The sequence below is a fragment of the Nicotiana sylvestris genome, chromosome 4 (assembly GCF_000393655.2).
Source record: "Nicotiana sylvestris chromosome 4, ASM39365v2, whole genome shotgun sequence".
In the NCBI taxonomy this organism is placed as follows: Eukaryota; Viridiplantae; Streptophyta; class Magnoliopsida; order Solanales; family Solanaceae; genus Nicotiana; species Nicotiana sylvestris.
Window position 1 is genome coordinate 35,281,528 of NC_091060.1, and position 24,918 is coordinate 35,306,445.

The 24,918-nt window shown below is 34.4% G+C and overlaps 1 protein-coding gene across 2 annotated transcripts; it reads left to right on the plus strand.

Moving 5' to 3' along the window:
* Positions 1–10,763: 10,763 nt before the first annotated feature.
* Positions 10,764–24,469, plus strand: LOC104215468 (probable sulfate transporter 3.3). Of its 2 annotated transcripts, XM_070171887.1 has the most exons (13): positions 10,765–11,111; positions 11,237–11,285; positions 11,819–12,026; positions 13,972–14,143; positions 14,266–14,331; positions 14,677–14,790; positions 15,269–15,385; positions 22,420–22,546; positions 22,641–22,927; positions 23,020–23,210; positions 23,311–23,393; positions 23,896–23,972; positions 24,100–24,469. In XM_070171887.1, the coding sequence occupies exons 1-13, from the start codon at positions 10,824–10,826 to the stop codon at positions 24,256–24,258; spliced, it is 1,938 nt and encodes a 645-aa protein (XP_070027988.1). In that variant the 5' UTR covers positions 10,765–10,823; the 3' UTR covers positions 24,259–24,469. The 2 variants fall into 2 exon arrangements, with proteins under 2 accessions (XP_070027989.1, XP_070027988.1); XM_070171888.1 differs by lacking the exon at positions 23,896–23,972 and having other exon boundaries at positions 10,764–11,111.
* Positions 24,470–24,918: the final 449 nt, after the last annotated feature.

The window sequence follows — 24,918 nt, forward strand, 5'->3', positions numbered from 1 at the left end:
TATCTTACTATCATTAATAAAAGTAATGAAATATTTTTTCCCACCGCGAGATGGTGTTGATTTTATGTCGCAAATATCTATGTGAATTAAGTCTAAAGGACTTGAATTCCTTTCAACGGACTTATAAGGATGCTTAGCATACTTTGATTCCACACATATTTGACATTTGGAATTAATGCAATCAAATTTTGGCAATACTTCCAAATTTATCATTTTTCGCAATGTTTTGAAGTTGATGTGACCTAGGCGTGCATGCCATAAAGTGTTTGACTCAAGTAAGTAAGAAGAAGCATTAACTTTATTGATAGGAACTGCTATTATATTTAGCTTAAAAAGGCCCTCATTCAGGTAACCTTTTTCCTAAATACACATCATTCTTACTTAGTACAACACTATTAGAAACAAAAATATATTTGAATCCATTCTTGATAAGAGGTGAGGTAGACACAAGATTCTTGCAAATTTCTGGAACATGGAGAACTTGGTTTAGAGTCACAATTTTTCCCGACGTCATCTTCAACGCAATCTTGCCAACTCTTTCAATTTTGGCTGTAGACAAATTTCCCATGAAAATTGACTCGTCGGGTCCTGCGGGGGCATAAGAAGAAAATAACTCCTTGTTAGCACAAACATGGGCGTGACTCCAGAATCAATCCACCATTCTTTAGGATTTCCTACCAAGTTGCATTCAGACAACATGTCACACAAGTCCTCCATTTCTTCAACATTTTCAACCATGTTAGCTTGATTCTTCTTATTCTTCTTCTTTTGTACATCAGTCTTTGGTGCACGACAGTCCACGGCCTTATGCCCAGACTTTCCACAGTTGTGGCAATTACCCTTGAACTTTTTCTTGCTTGGGTAATTGTTTGGTCCAGAAGTCTTCTTTCTCTTCTTATTTTGTGGCGCCTCCTCAACAATGTTAGCCCTTATTATTGTCGAGTTGCCACGTGACTTCTTTTCAGCATTTTTGTTGTCTTCTTTATCCTCAAACGAACAATCAAATCTTCAAGTGTCATTGTCGAGTTGCCACGTGACTTCTTTTCAGCATTTTTGTTGTCTTCTTTATCCTCAAACGAACAATCAAATCTTCAAGTGTCATTGTCGAGTTGCCACGTGACTTCTTTTCAGCATTTTTGTTGTCTTCTTTATCCTCAAACGAACAATCAAATCTTCAAGTGTCATTTCCTTACGCTTGCGTTTTAGATAGTTCTTAAAGTCCTTCCACAACGGAGGTAACTTCTCAATGAAAGAGGCGACTTGAAAGGCCTCATTTATGACCATACCTTCAATAATAAATTCATAATTAATAACAAGATAAATCTTATTAGTAAAATTATTGATTTGGGGCATACCTTCAGCAAGGAGGTCATGCACAATGACTTGTAATTCTTGGACTTGAGTTATGACCGACCTAGTGTCAACCATCTTGAAATCCAAAAACCTTGCAGCCACGAACTTCTTAAGTCCAGCATCCTCAGTCTTGTACTTCTTCTCAAGCGCATTCCATAACGCTTTTGAAGTTTACATGACACTATAGACATTGTACAAGCTATCTTTCAAACAACTCAAAATGTAGTTTTTTCACAAGAAATTAGAATGTTTCCATGCTTCAGTTACAACAAATCGTTCATCATCCGGAGTGCCTTCAGCCACGACCGGAGGATCCTCCTTGATGAATCGCTGCAAACTCAACGTAGTAAGATAGAAGAACATCTTCATTTGCCAACATTTGAAGTCAATACCGGAAAACTTTCCGGGTTTTTCTGCTGGTGCCATAGCATGAGTAGGAGTTGAACGGCTCGACGAGGCAGCAACACTCGTAACAGTAGCACCCGTTCCATTAGCATTAGCTTGGTCCTCATTTGCCATTTTTCTGTAAAGTTGGCAACAAACAGAACTTTTCAAAATCAATGAAGGTTTTATATCTTCAAACTGAATACCAAACCAAACATTCAAAACATAAACGGTGAAGTTTATTATATTCTTCAAACCGTATACAAAATATATCGAAGTAGAAAGCACCAAGGCTTTAGTCTCCAAACCAGTATGCAAAATATATATCACAGTTCAATATAAATTTCAACACAGAAACGTTAATGTAAATTCCTTAAGCTTGTTGGCGCTACTGTGTTAAAACAGAAATTAGAAAAAACTGTTAGAAGAAACTGGAAAAACGGTAAACTATAAGAAATATTCCGAGTCCACAATTTCCTTGCGCCCTTAAGGAATTTTAACCCCCTCACAAGTTGCTAAGGTAATGGATTAATTCCTCCCAGGATGAAAAGGAATAAACCTTCCTACAACAGTGACAATACAAACTGCAGGATACCAACGAACTCAAAAAATGGAGCAAAATCACACTTACGAATTTGAAAGAGAAATTGCGAAGTAGAATGCAGGTTTTTCAGAAGGAAGTTCTATATTTTTTCTAGTCTGTGAAAATGAAGCCATACCTTGGAATTTATAGGCAATTGTCGGAAGAGGTGTGATATCTGTTCATAATGTGAATAGATATTTGAAAGGAAGAGGTGTCTTTTCATAATATGTACAAAAGGGAAAACCAGTTCAGCGTTTGGATTTCAGTTAATTCCGTTAATGAACTGACTGGCACTTAATTAATTCTTAAATAATTAATTAAATAAACTTTGTCAAAAAATTAATCTCATCGATCATTTGACAAATCTAAAGTCGAGCCGAGCGACGACGACGGCGCGAGGCTTAATTCTCTTCAACTTCTTTTAAGAGCTCTAAGAAGTGATCATATATTTATACACACAAGTGTAGTTGTCCCTCACCAACGAGGGACAGAGTTCATTTGACAAAGCTCACTTGATTCAACCCTCCATTTTATTTTCCACCATTTCTCAATTCACACTTCTAATCTTTAAAGCTCAATGGCTTAGCCCAATGGCTTAAAGTCCAATCACTCTTACTAACTCCATAAGCAATTCATTTTCGTCATGAAAATTCCTTTGCAACATGCACAAAAAAAATTCCTTAATTTAATTCTTTCAATATGCATATGTTCGTGCGTACAGAAGTATGAACCAGCTTATTATGTGCAATTTCTGAGTCCAACCAGTCGTAGTTTAGGAGTGAGATGGAGAAATTCGCATTGAGTCAAAATACAAAATAAGAGCGGCAAGAAATTAAATAAAAAAGATGTCAAACTAGACTTTCTATGTTAAGTATGACTTTAATTCCTTTTTTTAGTTTTTTTTATTTATTAGAAATAGGACTTCTAATACCCTTAGTTTACTAAACCGGGTTTAAACATCCGATACGGACCGATATATATATATAGTATCGTTTTACTATCGTTAAATCTGTTTGGGGTTACACTATGATAGCCTGGATTTTACCATTGAGGCCTTTTGACCTTTACTCGTGAGAGTTTCACGACGGCAGCAGAAAAATGAAAAACTAAAAAAGATCGAATAATGCAATAGCGATGAAAACAAATATTGTTCGATAAATAGGTTTTACAAATTTGCATCTACTATTAGTGCTCCATATAAAAGAAGAATTTGAGTATCCTATATCGATAAAATATTTATTTTGAAACCACCTATCTATTTATGCTACGTTATAAATTTATCACTCTTAGAGAGGTTATTAATTAAATATATCTTTTATATATTTATCATTTATATACAAAGTAATATATTAGACTCGAATTTTATTTTTATTTTTTCTCTCTTCCTCTTCCGCATTTTTTCTCCCCACTAAAAGAATGATCAAATTTCCAATTATATTTTGCAAAATTCACTGCTAAACCTTCGTCTTCTTCAACCCCTAATATTGCTACTCAAATCCGTAATTTTACATGAAATTACGTTGAAACTCAAGCAAATATCCACTTTGTCTTCTGGAGTTCTCAGATTATCTCCGATGGCTTTAACTCGATCTTCTATTCTGCCCACAAATTCTATGATAGCCATGATTTTTAAGATGAAAATTTTATTGTCAGTTCAAAACAACTAACAATTTCGTCATTAACACCATTAAAAATGGTTGGAAACTTTGAATTCGAATATCGGATTTAGTAAAGTTGCACTTGTTTGGATTGGATGTTGTTGCAAATGATTGAGAGGAGTTTATATCTCAATTTTTAGAGAATTTAATGAAAATTTGAGTTGGACTTGGTTAAAATGTTAGATTGAAACTTGAAAAAAGAAAAAAAAACATAAATAAATTTATATATATATTTGGCAAGACAAAACATGAAAACAAAAATAACCTCATTCAACCTTTTTACTAGGTAGTAGTACAACTTCCCTCCTCTAGGCCCTAACCAATCTCATTCCTATGAAAGTTTGAGCTGGAATTCTGTCTGCTACATCTTAAAGCAACAAATATTGAGATTGTTAGAACAAAAACCTTTGTTGCAACCTGCATACACTTTAATAAAATTTATACCTGTTAACGGGCGGGCTGTTTCGGGCTGGACACGGAAAAAAAACAGCACGTTCGGTTATTGTTTCAGGCTGTTAGTGGGCTGAGGTTCCGGGCTGGTAGTGGGCTAGGATTTTCCGGGTTTTGGGGGCCGTCCGAGTTCGGGCTTAACGGGGCTGGACCGGGCCGGGTTACTTCTTATTTTTTTAAATTATATTTTATTTTTCTTATTCAATGTTATTGATACTTAAGTATTTGCAAATTTTTAAGGTTTAGAATTAAGGCTTAGAATTAAACTTTAAACTTTGAAGTTTAAAGTTTTAAATTTGAAATTTGAAAGTAAGTGGCTACAAAAAATTATTTAATAAGACCAATAGGCAATATGTAAGGATCAAACTTCGAAGGCTTTCCTTTTACATTTTCATTGAACAATAAATAATACTTCAAATTAATTTGCAAGTTCTATTTTTATTTTTTATTTTTGAACTTGCGAATTAAAAGTTTATAACAATTATAAAAAATAAGAAAGAGTACATCACATGCTTTGCACCATTTTTGTAAGTTCATCCATGCCAACATGAGGTTCTTGATTTCCGGCATTACTTGAATCGGAACCATAAACCATTATATCTTCAATTTCTTGGTCCTCCGCTTCATCTACCTCTTCACGCCCTTGATTTCGCCGTTATGATCTTATCCAATCTCTAAAACACACTAGAATTTCCAAAGCGTTTCCGTACTAAATTTGATATCAAACTTCAGTTGATATATTGATACTTGATACCACACTTCATTTGAATACTTAATATTTGATAATTATAATTTTGTAGTGACTAAAGTACTTGAAATAATAAGTAGTTGAGAATTTAAGAGCAATAATTAATAATATTAAGAGAGAATTAGAGTAGTAATAGAGTAAATTGTGAGAAGAGGGCTATTTAAAGTTTTTAAAAGGTTAAAATTATATTTTATCAATTATTAGGGGCGGGGGGACTATTTTCTTCGGGGGGTGGGCCGAAATGGCCATTTTTGAATTTGACCATTGGCAACGGTCCAGAAATTTAAAATAAAAAAAATTGTAATGGTAATAGGGCTGGACTGGGTTGTAGCCCGGGAAAACCCTAGTAACGGGTAACTGGGATAAACGGGTTACGGGGCACCGGTTACCAAATTTTATTCGTTCAAGCCCAGGTCCCCGCCCCCAACCCTCCCCAGCCTGTCCCAGCCACTACAGTACAAGGCTGAACTGGGTCGAACCGGGCTGTGAACGGGCCAGCCCGACCCGATTAACAGGTATACTTTAATTATATAAATACTGAATATGCTTTAATAAATATCTGTCGGAGTACTTGTATATAGAGACAGAACTGTGTACTTGAAAACAATTTAATTTAAATAACTTGGCGTTCCGGACACTAAAAGCATTTACAGCTTATTTGGATGGTTGTTACCTATTGTATTATATTGTATTGTTACTTTAAATATGATGTTTGTTTTGATTGTTACTTAAATTTTATTGTATCGTATCATTAAATTTGTTGTCATGTAACGACGAAATGTGCCACTTTATGTAACGACCGATTTGGTGTGGTCGCGTCGTTACCTTATCTTTTTTCTCAATCTCACCCTTTGTTATTATTAAATAATTTTATTTTATCATTTACCCTACCTTTTTATATAGTAATTTTACCATGTATCATAGTTTTTTTTAAAAATATTACAAATTTATTCTTCATATTGATGGTGCGTGATATCATCAAACGATGACAAACGACATAATCTATCCAAATATTATTTTTATCAAACGATATGGTACGATACGATACGATACGATACATTACGAAACGATGCGGAAAAACCATTCAAACAAGTTGTTTGAGGGCATTAGTTGAACAGAATATTGATGCCTCTGTTGTGTTAAAATCCTAGGTTTGCTTCTGCTTCTATAGTATGAACTAAAGGTGTTTATCGGGCGGGCTGGACACAAAAATGGTCAGCCTGTTAGGGTTACGGGCGGGTTGTTAGCGGGCTGGAGTTAACGGGCTGGTGGCGGGCTGGGATTTTTCGGGTCCTATAGGGCCCGTACGGGTTCGGGCCTAGAGGGTTCGGGCGGGTCGGGATTTCGTTTTTTTTTAACTATCTTATATTTTTCTTTTTCAATGTTATTGATAGTTAAGTACTTAAGTGTTTTCAAACTTTTAAGGGTTAAAATTAAAGATTAGAATTGAACTTTTAAGGGTTAGAATTAAAAGAACAAACTAAAAGTCTAAAATTTGCAAACTAAAAGTCTAAAACATAAAACATATTAACATAAATGCATAAGTCTATATAAAAAATATTGAATAAGATTATAAGACATTATGCAATATAAAATATTCACAATATTTAAGTAACTTTGATATTTTTATTGAGTAATATATAGTACTTCTAATTAATTTGCAAGTTCTTTTTTGATTTTTTAAATATTTGAACTTGCAAATTAAAAGTTTACAACAATTGTTAAAAAAAAAAGTAATAGTAAATCAAATGTTTTGCATCATCTTTGTAAACTCTTCCATGTCAATGTGAGGTGCTTGGTTTCCGGTATTATAGTCGGTACCATAAACCATTATATCTCCAATTTCTTGGTCTTCCTCTTCATCTACCTCGTCGTGCCCTTGATTTCGCCGTTCTGATCTAATCCAATCTCTGAAGCACACTAGAACTTTCAAAGCGTTGCTACCCAATGAATAACGGGTATCTCCTAGCTGCTGTCTTGCTTGGCTAAATGCGCTCTCTGATGCGACTGTTGAAATAGGCACATTTAGAACGTCTCGAGCCATGGCCGAAAGAACAGGAAACTGATTTGTGTTGCTCCTCCACCAACTCAGAGGTAAAAAATCCTTTGTGAGGGGCTCCGGTAACTTTTGCAAGTAGAATTGGAGTTCATCAATATTCCGGCTACTGGTTTGTTGATGCTCTCCTAGTGTAGACCAAATCAAATAATCTTGAACATTATCATCATCTTCCAAATTTGTTCCAGATGTTGAAGTATTACTTGAAGGAATATTTGCATCTACAACCGAAGAAGCATCAACAATGTTAGCATAATAATTATACAAAATTTGTAAATGTTTGTGCAGATCAGAAATACAAGTCTCAGTATCAGGAGTTTCAGTTGGTCCAATATCCATATAAGTATATAAAGCACTGATTAATTGGCGACACTTTATCATTTTGATAGTAGGGTTTAAAATAGCACCAATTTGGTAAATAGGGGGAATTGGAAAGAAATATTTTTTAAACTTATCTAGCATGGTTTCAACAACATTGGTATATCCCTCTTTCGCCTTCAACTTATGTAGTAAAAGAGAAATTTCAGCAATGTGAACTAAACCATTTACAATAGTAGGATAATAAGCTCCAGAAAACTCAAGTGTAGCCACATAAAAATTTTGTAAAAATTGTACAACATCATGAATGACATCCCAATTTTTAGATGTTAACAGACGGTTAGGATCGGTACAATGAGAATTAGCAACTTCAGTTATAGGCATTCTATATTTATAACAACATCTTAGGAACAAATAAGTATAATTCCACCTAGTAACTATTTCTTCAGGCATGAGTCTTGGTTTTAGTCCATAGTGTACACATTTTTCCTTAAATGCATTTAATCTAGCACTTCTATTATTTCCTTAAATTACACCAACAGCTCTTCTAACTAAAGTGATGTCATTGTGAAATAAGTCAAGGTCACTCTTCACAATTAAGTTATAAATATGATATGCACATCTAATATGAAATATTTCAGGAAGTGGTGGGCGTAGATGCAATTTTAGTAATGTAATATCAGAAGTGTTATTAGAAGCATTATCAAATGACGTACACAAAACTTTTTCAGAAAGATTATAAAATAAAGCAACTTCATGGATAGTAGCACTTATAAATGCACCGGTATGACTTTGATCTTCATCATATTTAAAAGCAATAATACGTTTTTGCATACAAAAATTATCATCTATACAATGATATGTAACAGTTAAATAATCATTTCTATTTACAGCACGACCAATATCAGAAGTAAGAGAAACTTTATAAGAAAGACTAGCGAACAAATAACTTATGTATGTCTGATATTGTCCATAAAGCCTAAAGATATCAGATCTACAAGTACTTCTAGGAATACCTTTAAACATAGGGTTATAAATTCTTTGAATATAAGTAACAAGATATGGTGAAGAAGCAAAACTAAAAGGTAAACAACCTAAAACAATCATTTTAGCTAATTCTTCTCGATCTTTTTTAATATCGTATTTACCCATTAACCCCCCAGTGACCGGGTTAAGTTTTTGTTGCCCAGCTTCATCGCCTACTCCCCAATCAATAGGATGAATTTCTTCCATGTGCCTACGAAGTTGACCCGTTCCCCCATTCTTACCGGGCTCGTGTTTATAAACTTCATTACATATTTTACATTTTACATAATTTTTCTCATTTTCTAGTCTATCAAAAAAATTCCAACACTTACTTCTTAATCTTCTATTCTTCTTAATAGGCAAAGGAGGCTTACTTACACTTCCACCGCTAATATTTTGACTAGCATTACCGGGTGTAGGTGGTGGTATTTTAAGATTATCGGGTGATTGAATATCATCTAAAATATCATCTAAATCATCATCAATACCCAAATTTTCTTGAAGTAGCTCATAATCTACATTTACGTTTTCGGGTGAACTTTCAGAAATATGTGTTGCACTACTAGAAGAACCACCACTTACTCTTTTGGAATTTTTCTTACTACCACCTTTACTAGTGCAAACTTTTTTGGCCGCTCTAAGTAAATCCATTATCTAATTTAAAACAAAAAATTCAAATAATAATTCTAAATAATAAAGAGAAAGGGATGGAACGAGTGTACCGGGATTCCGAATGCCGCACTAAATTTGATATAGAAACGAGAAAGTAGAAACTCAAACTTCAAATCTTCAATTGATATTTGATAACTTGATAATTGTTGTCACACTTCACTTGAATAATTGAATTAGAAATTTATGATAATAATACTTTTGTAATGAAAGTATGAAACTTGTAAGTTGAAACTTGAAAGCTTGAAATAATGAGCAATTGAGAATATTATCAAGAGAGAAGTGAGAGATAATTAGAGAGAATTGAGAGATAATTGTGAGGAATAATAAAGGAAGGGGGTATTTATAGTTTTTTAAAAGGATTCAATTGCAATTTACAAATTATAAAGGGGGGCTAAAATATAAATAAAATACCAAATTTTGGCTGTTTTTGACAGATTTGGCCGTTGGCCAACGGTCATTTTTGAAATTTGACCGTTGGCAACGGTCAGATTTAATTTAAAAAAAAATAAAAATTAGGCGGGTTTGCGGGCTGTTGTGGGCTGAGGTCCGTTAAGCCCTTAACGGGTTGTGGCGGGTTCGGGTACCCGTTTGACGAAAACTTAACGTTACTAGACCGCCCCCGTCCAACCCGTCCCAACCCGCACACATATGCACAGTAACGGGCTGGACCGGGCTGGACCGGATTATTAGCGGGTCAGTCCGGCCCGATTAACACCTTTAGTATGAACACCGTTTTGATTTGGCAAATTGAAGTTACAATCAATAATATATTTTTACACTTAAAAATTCCAAATAAGATAAACAATTAGATAATAATATTTGACTGATAATTATTCAAGTAATTGCTTTTGTCGACAATCAATTAGTATCTTATAACCGGCAATCTTTTTCTCTATCTGAAATCCATTTCTCTGCAACTCTGATACTTCATTTATGATTTTAACCCTTCTCTATATTTTTGCATAAATTTCATAACCTTTTTGGAGAAGTGCACCCTCCCACCATTTAATGATATTCTACAAAAATCTCCAATTATTTCATGAATTTTTAGTTTTATCCGTTGACCCATCTTTTTTTTTCTCCTACTACTTTCCTATCCCATAATCTCACCCAATTGTCCAATTTTGACCAAACTTTAATTCTTTTTCTCCTTATTCGGATAGTAAATCAAATTCTGGTCAACACACTTCAAATTTTTACAATCTTTCAATATATCTCTTAGTTTGCTATAGACCATTATTACTCTTAGATTTTATGTCCCAAAATACATTTATATAAGGGCTAGTCAAAGTTAAACAAGAAAAATTCATTCAACATAGCTATAACATTTTCATTGTTATATTTCACAAGAAAATTTTCACCCTTCTTTTTTTTCTTTTAAATCTTTTCTTGAGATGGTATAGAAACCAAGTTGACAATTGACAAGTACTTGTTTGTTTTGTAGTTGTCTTTTTGAAAGTTGATTGAACGTGTCTCTTTTTTTTCAAATAGAACAGAAACATAAATAGTAGTAGGAGTTATTACAATTCCATTGAAACAAACAAACCAGAAACATTTGCATTTTTAGCCAAAATAATGGAACAAAATGACACTACTACTATAGAGATGTCAGCCATGGAAATTCACAAAGTTGCTCCTCCCCCACATAAAACCACTTTGCAAAAACTGAAAACTAGGCTTAAAGAAACTTTTTTTCCTGATGACCCTTTGAGACAATTCAAAGGACAGCCATTGAAAAAGAAACTAATTCTTGGAGCTCAGTATGTTTTTCCCATATTAGAATGGGGTCCTAATTACAGTTTCAAATTGCTCAAATCTGATATTGTTTCTGGTCTCACCATTGCCAGTTTAGCCATTCCTCAGGTAAATATTTTTTCCTTAATAAATATCCTTTTCTATATAAGTTTCTAAGTTTGTAAGATTTTTTGTTATACATGGTAAATTTGTTAAGCTTTTAATTTCTTTTCTTTTTATTTATTATTGTGCAGGGAATTAGCTATGCAAAGCTAGCTAATTTACCTCCCATTGTTGGTCTATGTAAGTATTTCTTTTTCTTTAGTATTCTTTCTATCCCAATTTATATTGCACTGTTTGACTTGACATAAAGTTTTAAAAAGAATGGAGTTCAGTGGATGTGGCTGTTCTTCCCTTAACCAGAGGTCTCGGGTTCGAGCCTTGGTTATGGAAAAATCCTTGATAGGGAGTGCTTCCCCCGAAAGGATCCTACGCGGCGCGAATCCGGATATAGTCGGGCTCCAATGCGGTACCTTACACTGGATGGGAACCAAGAAAAAAGTTTTAAAAAGAAATTAAATAAAAAAAATTAAAATTTGTGATCTGACAAACCTTAAATATTTGTATGACTATAAATTATCTCATTAACGGTAGAATAAGATTTTAAAAATTAAATTATTTCTAAATATGAAAAGGTGATATTCTTTTTGAAATATACCAAAAAGGAAAATATGTCATATAAGTTAAGACGAGTTATTTAAGATGAGTAATTTAGCATGGATGAATCAATTATTTCCACTTTTATTTAATATTTTTATTTAATTTTTGCCATGCAGATTCAAGTTTTGTTCCACCCCTAGTGTATGCTGTACTAGGAAGTTCAAGGGATCTAGCAGTAGGTCCAGTTTCAATTGCATCACTTGTTCTTGGATCAATGCTTAGAGAAGTGGTTTCTCCTACAAAAGATCCAATCTTGTTTCTTCAACTTGCCTTCTCTTCTACTTTCTTTGCTGGCCTTTTCCAAGCTTCTTTAGGCTTTTTAAGGTAATCTCACTCTCTTTCCTATTCTATTTTATAACCCCCCCGCACCCTCACACCTAGAAAAGATAATGATTTTGGGTGTATTTGGCAAGAAGTAATATGTTCTAATTTTTTCATTTTTGGTGGTTTATATATTTTGAAAAATATTTTTCTCATAAACTCTTCTCTACTAGAATAAAATATTTTTCAAACTCTTTTTAAACCTTCTCTACCCTAACCCCCACCCTCATCACTTCACCCTCACCTAGGGATGGAGAACGGGCGGGGCGGGGCAAAATGGGTAATAAAAAACAGATAAATTATACGACCCGCCCCATATTTAATACGGATAAAAAACGGATTAACCAGCGAATAATATGAGTAATCATATTATCCATGGCTTCATGAATATGATCACTTTTGGGAGAATTCCTAGTCTCACAAACTTGAGAAACCCCCAATTTGAGGTTTTACAAATATAAAAGTTAAACCCGTTTCCATTAGTTATCCATTTTCTAAATGGATAATATTATTCTTATCCATATTTGACCCATTTTTAAAAAGTTCATTATCCAACCCATTTTCTAGTGGATAATATGGTTGGTTAACACTTTTCTTTTAACCATTTTGTCACTCCTACTCTCACCCCCGTCACCCCTACCCCCAACCCCTCTCTCTTCACACCACCCCCGCCATCCACCGACTCCCATCCCCTACCCTCGCGATCCGGCCCCTAAACCCCGACCTACCATCCTTTCTCGCCCCTTATCAATTTTGTCTCCCATAATATTTGCCTAAATTATATATTCTTTTAAAAAAAAAATTTTGCTACCTAACCAAACACCAGAAAATAAGAAAGAAAATCACTTATTTTTCAAGAAAAATATTTTCTTTCATACCAAACATCCTTTAACTTCTTTGTACCGATCGACGACATAATATTATTATTTAATACCATTAGATTAAGTTACCCCCGACTATAAGTGATTATTTATAGCAAATCTGATATAATAAGTTGAAATGAGTAAATAATTATAACATACTATTAAGATACACTGTTTGCTTATATAATCTTACACTGTTAATATATCCAAACATGATTAAAGGGGGAAACAAGAAGTTTGGAAAAATCTCTCTTTCCTATTCTGTTTCAAAAAAAGAAAAATATCATTAAGTAGGGAGGTAGACGCTTGAAAAAGCAAAATTGAGGCATAAGTATATATGTTATACCTTTGGTCATATATTATTTATCTTTTAAAGTTTTTTCACATTCCTTAAAAGTAAAATTACTACCCTTAATCGTAAATATATTGTTTAAACTACCATTTATCTCTCTTAAATATTTACTTTATTAATATTGATGTTGCTCGAACTCTCCAAAAATATCGATGAGTGTGTCGGATCCTCCAAAAATAATGTACTTTTGGAGGATCCGACACGAGTGTGGCAAATGTTTTGGAGAGTCCACTCAACGTAGATTAATACTATATTTAATTGAATTAATAAGGGTTGATTTGAAAAGAAAAATATCTAATAAATGACTGTATTTTTTTTTTTTTAAAAAAGAAAGTCAATTAGTTTTCTTCTTAAGACCTCTTTACTCGTTATTTGTCACTCTACTAGCAAAACTAAAATAGAAAATGGTTGAGTGACAGATAATCGGTTATGAACTACTTCCTCGGACCACAATAAATGACAATTTTATCTTTTTGTTGTGGTCCAAAATAAGTGTCTATTTACATAATCAAGAAGGAATTAATTATATTTTTACAAAATTTACCCTTATTTATATATTTTAATGTGTCAAGGTAATAATTAATTAAGGTTAATTTAGTAAATATATTTTTTCCTCTAGGAGTTTGTATTTTCTTAATGGGTGGGCAAAAGGTAAAATGGTCACTTATTATGAACAGGGGAATAATGTTTAATTTGATATATGAGTTTTTGCTTTCATTTTCTTTAAATGCAGACTTGGGTTTATAATTGATTTTCTTTCAAAAGCAACACTGATTGGATTCATGGCTGGAGCTGCCATTATAGTGTCATTACAGCAACTCAAGAGTCTTCTTGGTATTACAAATTTTACCAAACAAATGGGAATAATCCCTGTTCTAAGTTCCGTTTTCCACAGGACAAATGAGGTTAGTGTAATCCTTTTTCATTCTTTAATTTAAATGATCTAATAGTGTAAAAATATTTAATTCGTCAGTGTATATAAGTTAATCTCAATGAATTAATTTGTGTTTATGTGGTATTTGTGCAGTGGTCTTGGCAAACAATATTAATGGGAGTTTGCTTCTTGGTTTTCCTCTTATTCACTAGACACATAGTAAGTATTTTTATCCTTTTGTTTTCGGCTCGAACTCGTGACCTATATGTATTTTCTTGAATTTTTTATAATATTTTTGTCTCGTCGTGGTTTAGGGAACACACACATATATAACGTATATCTTGTAATTCTAATATTGATAAAGGATCTTTACACAAATAGTTGGTCAGATACATTGTTTATTTTTTCTAGTCGGTCATAGATTACACACTGATTATACACAAATTATACACATATTATACATCTGTCGGCTATATAATTTTATTTAGGCAGTTGGATGGACGGCTATTTAGGTTAATTCTTCTATTGATAACTTATCGAACATCCCATACTTTTGTAATGCAGAGCATAAGAAAGCCAAAATTATTTTGGATTTCAGCTGGAGCTCCTCTTCTTTCAGTGATTATTTCTACGCTGCTGGTATTTGCACTAAAAGCTCAGAAACATGGCATCAGTGTTGTAAGTTTCTCTAAAGAATAAATTCATTATGTCAATAATGGTGGTCAATATAACTAAAATAATTTATTTTTGGGCAAAATAAAAAAATGGCCAGTCGGCGGGAGCTAATTGCATTTGCTAGCCAAAACGTGTATAAACTATATATGTTATATGTATATGATACGTATATATACAAGAAATATACATTTTGTCGGCTATTATTTGTAGGAGCGGCGATATATATATATATATTTCTCTTTATTTTTGTGTAAAATACAAAATGGCCAGTAGACCAGAGCTAATCGCATTTTCTAGCCAAAAAGTGTATAAAATATGTATATTATATGTATATAATACATATATATACAAAAAGAATACATATTTTGTCGGTTATTATTTTTAGGAGCGGCTAAAAATATATATTTTTCTTTATTTTTGTTACTATAGTATCTACACTCTTTATCCTTGACGATTATTAAATTTTTGTTACTTATGGTAGATTGGAGAACTACAAAAAGGATTAAACCCTGTCTCATGGAACATGTTACACTTCCATGGAAGATACTTGGGGCTTATAATTAAAACAGGCATTGTCACTGGCATCCTTTCACTCACTGTAAGTTTATTCCAACAACTCTCTTTTTGTGCTTTTAACTCCACGTTGTCACACACACTCTTTGTTGGATCCGTGGTTATCCTGTATTTGTAAATAATAATTCTGGAAAAAAAAATAAAACGTTAGCTTATAAACGTAAATTTAAATGCGACAGTAATTAATTCGAGCCCACTGAATTCACAGTATTTCCTTAAGGAATTTAATCCCCTCCTAGTACCCAAGGTTATAGATTATTTCCTCTCAGGATAGAACGAATTACACATTGGTATAGCGGTACTTCAAACCCCAGTATTTCAGCGAACACAAAGTTCGGCAGCAAATCACACTTATGGATGCTTTGTTTGTAGTTAAAAACAATGCAGAATAAGGAGGACAACTCAGAAGTCGAATGAAAATTCTGAGAGGAAGGAATGCAAAGTATAGCCAATGTTGAATTCTTACTGAAGAGAATATCAGATTGCAATTCGTTTTTCCAGTGTATACGCAGTGTATACAGAGTGTATATCCAGTATATACAAAGTGTATATCCAGTGTATACAGAGTGTTTCGAGTATTTTTTCCGATGTGTTATTCTTTCTCTCCAACTTATGCTCTATTTATAGCAGTTATTTGAGAGAAATCCTCCCCCTCCATGGTGCAACAAGCACTAGGCTATCATGGAGGAAGCACTTACATGGTGGAATGTACACTTGCTTGGTGGGAGAAGCACTTGCACCATTGTGGGAGATGCACTAGGCTGCTTATTGCTTAGTGTTGCAACACAATACACGGATTGGAAAACATCCGTTACAAACACGGATTATATCACGTTAATATTCACTATTAACAAATAAATTTGGTCCAAAAAATTAATCAATCGATCGATCATTTGACCAAATCCGAATCCAAATCCCATTTCCCATTCACTCTAATTTTAAGACTATTTCATCTTAAACAAAAACTCAACAATCCCCCACATGAATGGGGAATGGCTATATCACGGAAGTATGCATGAAAAACTTGTGTGATTTGCAAGCAAGGATTAATTGCATCTGGATAAGTAGGTTTCCCTTTGAACTTTCCGTAGTGAACTTATGTCGGATATACTCGGTCAATCGGTAGATTTGATATCTTTGAACCGTCGAACTTTAGTGTATACCTAGACAACCATAAGTCACACAATCAATCCCTTAACCGTCTTTGGTTCTCATTGTTGTGTTCGTTTCAGCCATGAACACTGCCTGGTTTCATAAGTGCGTAGAGAATTGGCCTTGCAAAATTCTCCTTGAAGCGGCTAACACTTCACACTTACATAGGTGATTCCTAAACGTGTCATCCCGTAGATACACTATTTGATATACCCTGTATCAAATTTAGAAATCATTAAAAAGCCTTAATGCTTTATCCTTGGTACTGAACATTATCTCATCACGAGAATGGACTAAATTTTTTGTTGACAATGTTGAACCGTCATTAATGACTTTGTTTGATCTCCTTGAACCTAGATCTTGGGATCTCCAGTCTTCTAGGTAGAGTTACCGCCACAATGACTTGTTCTCGGCCATAGTCCCATTCCCCTTGATGATTTCTCAACTACCTCTCTAGTTAGGCCTTTTGTAAGTGGATCCGACACATTATCACTTGACTTTACATAGTCAATCGTGATAATTCCTCTAGAGAGAAGTTGTCTAACGGTTTTATGTCTTCGTCGTATATGACGAGATTTACCGTTATACATAACGCTCCCAGCCCTTCCAATTGCCGCTTGGCTATCACAGTATATGCATATTGGTGCCAATGGTTTGGGCCAAAATGGAATATCTTCCAAGAAATTCCGGAGCCATTCAGCTTCTTCACCGGCTTTATCTAAGGCTATGAACTCAGCCTCCATTGTAGAGCGGGCAATACATGTTTGTTTGGACGACTTCCAAGATACCGCTCCTCCACCAATAGTGAATACATATCCACTTGTGGACTTCGAATCAGTTGAACCGGTGATCCAATTTGCATCACAATATCCTTCAATCACCGCAGGATATTTACTGTAGTGCAAATCAAAGTTTTGGGTATGTTCTAAGTATCCCAAAACTCGTTTCATTGCCATCCAATGAGATTGACCTGGATTGCTCGTGTATCGACTTAGTTTACTTATAGCACAAGCTATATCTGGTCGTGTACAATTCATGATGTACATTAAGCATCCCAACACACGAGCATAATCCAATTGTGATATGCTTTGGCCTTTATTCTTTGCTAGTGCAAGATTTACGTCAATTAGAGTCTTTGCAACTTTAAAGCTCAAGTGCTTGAATTTTTCAAGTATTGTCTTAATATAATGAGATTGTGACAATGCCAGACCTTGAGGAGTCTTTTGGATCTTAATCCCCAGAATTAAATCCGCAATTCCCAAGTCCTTCATATCAAACTTGCTAGTTAGCATACGCTTAGTAGCATTTATGTTGGCAATGTTATTACTCATTATCAGCATATCATCCACATATAGGCAAACAATGACTATGTGATTTGGAACATTTTTAATGTACACACATTTATCACATTCATTTATCTTAAAACCATTTGACAACATTGTTTGGTCAAATTTCGCATGCCATTGTTTGGGTGCTTGTTTTAGTCCGTAAAGGGACTTAACAAGTCTACATACCTTATTTTCTTTACCTGGAACCACAAACCCTTCAGGTTGTTCCATGTAAATTTCTTCCTCCAACTCTCCATTTAAGAAGGCCGTTTTAACATCCATTTGATGAATTTCAAGACCATACACTGCAGCTAATGCTACTAACATCCGTATGGACGTAATCCTTGTAACTGGGGAGTATGTATCAAAGTAGTCAAGACCTTCTCGTTGTCTATACCCTTTGACAACAAGTCTTGCCTTGAATTTATCAATAGTGCCATCATCTTTCATTTTTCTCTTAAAAATCCATTTAGAACCCAAAGGTTTATTTCCAGGAGGAAGATCAACCAATTCCCATGTATGGTTGTTCAATATGGATTCTATTTCACTATTGACTGCCTCTTTCCAGAACAATGATTCCGAAGAAGACATAGCTTCTTTAAATGTTCGAGGCTCATTTTCCAATAAGAAAGTCACAAAATCTGGTCCAAACGAAGTAGACGTTCTTTGACGTTTACTACGTCTTGGATCCCCCTGATTAAATGTACTTTCTTTTGTTTCTTCCCGAGGTCGTTTAGATACTTCACCAATCGACTCGCATTCCTTTTTATACGGATATATATTTTCAAAGAACTCAGCATTATCTGATTCTATAACCGTATTATTATGAATGTCGGGATTTTCTGATTTATGAACCAGAAATCGATATGCTTTACTATTAGTTGCATATCCTATGAAAACACAATCAACTGTTTTCGGTCCTATTTTTACCCTTTTGGGTTTAGGAACTTGCACTTTTGCCAAACACCCCCACACTTTAAAATAATTCAAGTTGGGCTTCCTTCCTTTCCATTTTTCATATGGAATGGATTGTGTTTTACTATGGGGTACTCGATTTAGTATTCGGCTGGCCGTAAGAATGGCTTCCCCCCACAAGTTCTGTGGCAAACCAGAACTTATCAACAATGCGTTCATCATCTCCTTTAATGAACGATTCTTTCTTTCCGCAATCCCATTGGATTGGGGAGTGTAAGGGGCTGTTGTTTGATGAATAATTCCATATTCTAAACATATTTGTTCAAAAGGAGATTCATATTCACCACCCCTATCACTTCTTATCATTTTGATTTTCTTGTTAAGTTGCGTTTCAACTTCATTTTTGTATTGCTTGAATGCGTCTATTGCTTCATCTTTACTATTAAGTAAGTAAACATAGCAATATCAAGTACTATCGTCAATAAAAGTTATGAAATACTTCTTTCCACCGCGAGATGGTATTGACTTCATGTCACAAATATCTGTGTGAATTAAGTCTAAAGGATTTGAATTCCTTTCAACCGACTTATAAGGATGTTTAACATACTTAGATTCCACACATATTTGACATTTTGATTTTTCGCATTCAAACTTAGGCAATACTTCCAAGTTTATCATTTTTCGCAAGGTTTTATAATTGACATGACCTAAACGTACATGCCATAAATCATTTGACTCAAGTAAGTAAGAAGAAGCTGAAGTTTTATTATTAGTTTCAACAACTATTACATTCAGCTTGAAAAGGCCCTCAGTAAGGTAACCTTTTCCTACAAACATTTCATTCTTACTAATCACTACCTTGTCAGATACAAAAACGCACTTGAAACCGTGCTTTACAAGAAGTCCAGTAGAGACTAAGTTCTTCCTAATCTCGGGAACATGAAGGACGTTGTTCAAAGTCATGACCTTGCCAGAAGTCATCTTGAGAAATATCTTACCGTATCCTTCAATTTTTGCTGTAGCAGCATTTCCCATAGAGAGCGTCTCTTCGGGTCCAGCAGAAGCATATGTAGAAAATGCTTCCCTCACAGCACAAACATGGCGAGTGGCTCCAGAATCAATCCACCACTCCTTTGGGTTTCCTACCAGGTTGCATTCAGAAAGCATGGCGCACAAGTCATCAACATCATCATGCTTTTCTACCATGTTTGCTTGACCCCTTTGCTTGTCTTTCTTCCGAGCACGACACTCCGTAGATTTGTGTCCGGTTTTCCCACAGTTGTAGCAGTTTCCACTGAACCGCTTCTTGCTTGGGTTGTATTTCGGACCAGAAGCCTTCTTTCTCTTTTTGTTATCTTCAACAATATTTGCTCCCATTATTGTTGAATTTCCACGGCCTCTTCTCTCAGCAGCTTTGTTGTCCTCTTCGATTCTCAATCGAACAATGAGATCTTCAAGGGACATCTCCTTTCGTTTGTGTTTCAAATAATTTTTGAAGTCCTTCCACAATGGAGGCAACTTCTCAATTATTGCTGCTACTTGGAATGCTTCATTGATGACAAGACCTTCAATGAAAATTCCGTTAGTAAAATTACTAAAAATTTTACTTTCAATATCAGTATTTATTTGAAACATACCTTCAGCAAGTAGATCATGAATAATCACTCGCAATTCCTGGACTTGGGTAATAACAGACTTGCTATCTACCATTTTGTCGTCCAAAAATTTTGCGGCGACGAATTTCTTCATCCCGGCATCTTCAGTTTTGTACTTCTTTTCAAGCGCAGTCCACAGTTCCTTAGACGTCTCCACGCCACTGTATACATTATACAGATTATCCTCCAGTCCGCTAAGAATATAATTCCTGCACAAGAAGTCAGAATGCTTCCACGCCTCAATCACGAGAAAGCTATCATTCTCTGGAGTTTCATCTGGAAGATCAGGAACATCTTCCTTGATGAACTTCTGTAGACATAACGTAGTCAAGTAGAAGAACATCTTTTGCTGCCAGCGCTTGAAATCCATCCCGGAAAATTTTCCGGGTTTCTCTGCCGGTGCCAACGCCGGAGTTCGACTTGTCGATGCGTTGGCAGTCATCATCGGAACAACTTGATTTCCGTCATTCGCCATTTTTACTGTAAAAATGACACAAACAAACGTTTAATAAACGTTTAAAACTGGAGTGAAAAATCACGTAGATTTTAATCTCCAACAAAACGTCACGAAGGCTTTACTCTCCAAATGGGAGTACACAAAACCACAAAGGTTTTAAGTTTCCAGAATAATAAAAGTAACACAAATACAGAAATTAAAATTATTAAATTCCTTAAGCTTGTTGTTCCTTCTGTACTTGTAAATAATAATTCTGGAAAAAAATAAAACGTTAGCTTATAAACGTAAATTTAAATGCGACAGTAATTAATTCGAGCCCACTGAATTCACAGTGTTTCCTTAAGGAATTTAATCCCCTCCTAGTACCCAAGGTTATAGATTATTTCCTCCCAGGATAGAACGAATTACGCATTGGTATAGCGGTACTTCAAACCCCAGTGTTTCAGCGAACACAAAGTTCGGCAGCAAATCACACTTATGGATGCTTTGTTTGTAGTTAAAAACAATGCAGAATAAGGAGGACAACTCAGAAGTCGAATGGAAATTCTGAGAGGAAGGAATGCAAAGTATAGCCAATGTTGAATTCTTACTGAAGAGAATATCATATTGCAATTCGTTTTTCCAATGTATACGCAGTGTATACAGAGTGTATATCCAGTATATACAGAGTGTATATCCAGTGTATACAGAGTGTTTCGAGTGTTTTTTCCGATGTGTTATTCTTTCTCTCCAACTTATGCTCTATTTATAGCAGTTATTTGAGAGAAATCCGGCCCCTCCATGGTGCAACAAGCACTAGGCTATCATGGAGGAAGCACTTACATGGTGGAATGTACACTTGATTGGTGGGAGGAGCACTTGCACCATTGTGGGAGGTGCACTAGGCTGCTTATTGCTTAGTGTTGCAACACATTACATGGATTGGAAAACATCCGTTACAAACACGGATTATATCACGTTAATATTCACTATTAACAAATAAATTTGGTCCAAAAAATTAATCAATCGATCGATCATTTGACCAAATCCAAATCCAAATCCAAATCCAAATCTCATTTCTCATTCACTCTAATTTTAAGACTATTTCATCTTAAACAAAAACTCAACACTATTTGTCCCCTAAATACCCAAAATGTAATTAAATAGAAATAAATATGGGGTGAAATTAAAAAATAGCCAGATTTACAACTTTTAATTGAAAAATACTCAAAAGTTTCAAAAGTAATCGCAATTTAGCCACTTTTCATATAAAGATAAATCTGAATTAAAAAAATGTTAAAAATCCGAAAATATTTTAGCATAACATGTTGGAGTTCGAATTTTTTACATATGAGCTTCCAGCATAATATGCTTGAATTTTATAATGTGTTGGATCATAATATGCTGGAAGTTTATATGCAGGAGCTCCATAAACTCCTGCAAAACAGTGGCTATTTTTCAATGACTTTACAAACGCTGACTATTTTTTGATTACCAATCCAAAGAATGTCTAGCCCGTGCTATTTTGACATAAATATGATGTCGTAATTATGCATATATTGTGTTCAAACAGGAAGGAATTGCAGTTGGAAGGACTTTTGCTGCTTTAAAAAACTATCAAGTGGATGGAAACAAAGAGATGATTGCAATTGGATTAATGAATATTGTTGGTTCCTCTACCTCCTGCTATGTCACAACAGGTATTATAATCTTCCCTTTACCACTTGTAATCCATTAAATTTGACAAAAAGAAATTAAATTCAAAGTAAATGTATGTAAACTGTCTCATATCAGGAGCGTTTTCGCGGTCAGCAGTGAATCATAATGCAGGCAGCAAAACAGCAGTTTCAAACATAGTAATGGCAGTGACAATAATGGTAACACTCCTGTTCCTCATGCCATTATTCCAATACACACCAAATGTTATACTCGGGGCGATCATCGTTACTGCTGTCATTGGCCTAATCGACATCTCAGCCGCTTATCAAATCTGGAAGATCGATAAATTCGATTTCGTTGTCTTGTTATGTGCATTCTTTGGAGTCATTTTCATTTCTGTCCAGGATGGTCTTGCCATTGCAGTAAGCTCAAAATTCCACTGTTTTCCTTTTTTTCTTGTATAGTATTCCTATGGTTTTTGACATTTTTTGCTTTCTATAATATTGAATTTCAGGTTGGAATATCAATATTCAAGGTGTTACTGCAAATTACAAGGCCAAAAACAGTGATGTTAGGAAATATACCTGGTACAAGAATTTATAGGAATTTAGATCATTATAAGGAAGCTTTGAGTGTACCTGGTTTCCTCATTTTAAGTATTGAAGCTCCAATTAACTTTGCCAATACAACTTATCTCAAAGAAAGGTACAAAAAGTCATTTTTTGCTTTCTTTTTTAATTTCCTTTTGTTTTGCCATGTTTATTTTGGATGTTTTAATATTATCTGTTACTTTTAATTGCAATAGGATTTCAAGATGGATGGAAGAGTATGAGTCAGGAGAAACAAAAAAGCAGTCAGAGCTAAAATATGTGGTCCTTGATTTGTCTGGTAAGTTGACTGAAACATGATTCCTCCATACAGTCGTAAAAGAGGGCCAAGTGCACAGATAGCTATTGTCCTTTTCGGATGCTATTTAGAAATTAGTCACTACTTATTTTGTCCTGAAATTTTAAACTAAAAAGTTCACCTTCCACACATTTCTAGACTTTTTTGTCCCGAAAGTTTGAACCGAAAAACTGAAATTCAGGATACACTGAATAATTTCTAAATAGTAGTTCTTTAGAGTGGCCATCTGGTATAGTAGTTTTGATATTTTACTATTTTTTTTTTTTGTGGGGGGGGGCAACAATTCTTTTTTTTATCATTATTATCTATTTTTTCTGTTATATTATCTGAAAATTGACCAACAACAACAACTAGGTCTTAGTACTAGACAAGTTGGGATTAACAATATGAATCCTCATTTTTTTCTTTAAACTTAACTCATATCATCATCATTATCTGAAAATTAAATATTGAAAATTGGTCATAATTGTTTTTCAATATTCAGCTGTGAGTGCTATTGATACAAGTGGAATCTCATTGTTTAAGGATCTAAGTATGGTACTTGAAAAGAAGAGTCTTGAGGCAAGTACACTTTAGCTAAGCTTATTTCACCATTGCCTAGTTTACCTTATCTTTTTTGCTTCTTTTCATTTATCTTATTTTATTCAATTTTTGTTATTATAAACTGTTCTTATTTTGCAAATCATAGCTTGTGTTGGTGAATCCAATTGGAGAAGTACTGGAAAAGTTACAGAGAGCTGATGATACAAAAGATATGATGGGAACAGATTGTCTGTTTTTAACAGTTGGAGAAGCAGTAGCTTCAGTTTCCTCAACAATTAAATACCAAATACCAGCTCATGTATGATATCCTGAAGTAGCTACTGTAATTTTCTTCCCTTTTTTACCTTCAAAGATTTGATTCTGTTTGATCAAGAAGCTAATTAAAGCATATAGAAACAATATCTTTCTCCTTAGATCTACTAGATATGCAGTGATAGTATTGTACAAGCATTGCCTGGTAAGGCAAATATTGATTTTCAGAAAGCATTATCCATCAAAGTAAACTTGTTTTGTTAGCCTATGCATTACCACTTGAAATGTTTGTTCATTACAAAGAAAAACAGTAGCATGCTCTAATAAGATGAATTAAGTAATATGAAATTGAGAATCTTTTGCAAGAGATAACAATGAATTGATTTATGCAAGGTCCGGGAAATGGCCGCATCTAAGAGGTGTGATGTAGATAGTCTATCCTAATGCAAGTATTAGTGGTTGTTTCCACAGCACGAATCCTGGCCTATAGGTTACAAGGAAACAAACTTATCATTAGCCCGGGGCTTCCATCTGACTATATTATTATAGTCAAATTGAAAAATGAGTTCTTAAAACTATAACACTAATCAAGAAGTTCTCAATTTTGTGGGTAAGATAATGAAAATCACATAATCATTGGTGCATAGCCCATAGCCCAAGAAAACTTTAAGGGTCTGTTTGAAAAGTCACCAGGTAGTTGAAATTGGTGTAG

What these genes read in the sequence shown, in the direction of transcription:
- LOC104215468 (XM_070171887.1), top strand. Translation starts at nt 10,824, where the DNA reads ATGGAACAAAATGACACTACTACTATAGAGATGTCAGCCATGGAAATT. An exon ending in TTTTCCACAGGACAAATGAG is followed by an intron (nt 14,144 to 14,265) that starts GTTAGTGTAATC and finishes GTATTTGTGCAG; the next exon opens with TGGTCTTGGCAAACAATATT. An exon ending in ACAACTTATCTCAAAGAAAG is followed by an intron (nt 23,211 to 23,310) that starts GTACAAAAAGTC and finishes TAATTGCAATAG; the next exon opens with GATTTCAAGATGGATGGAAG.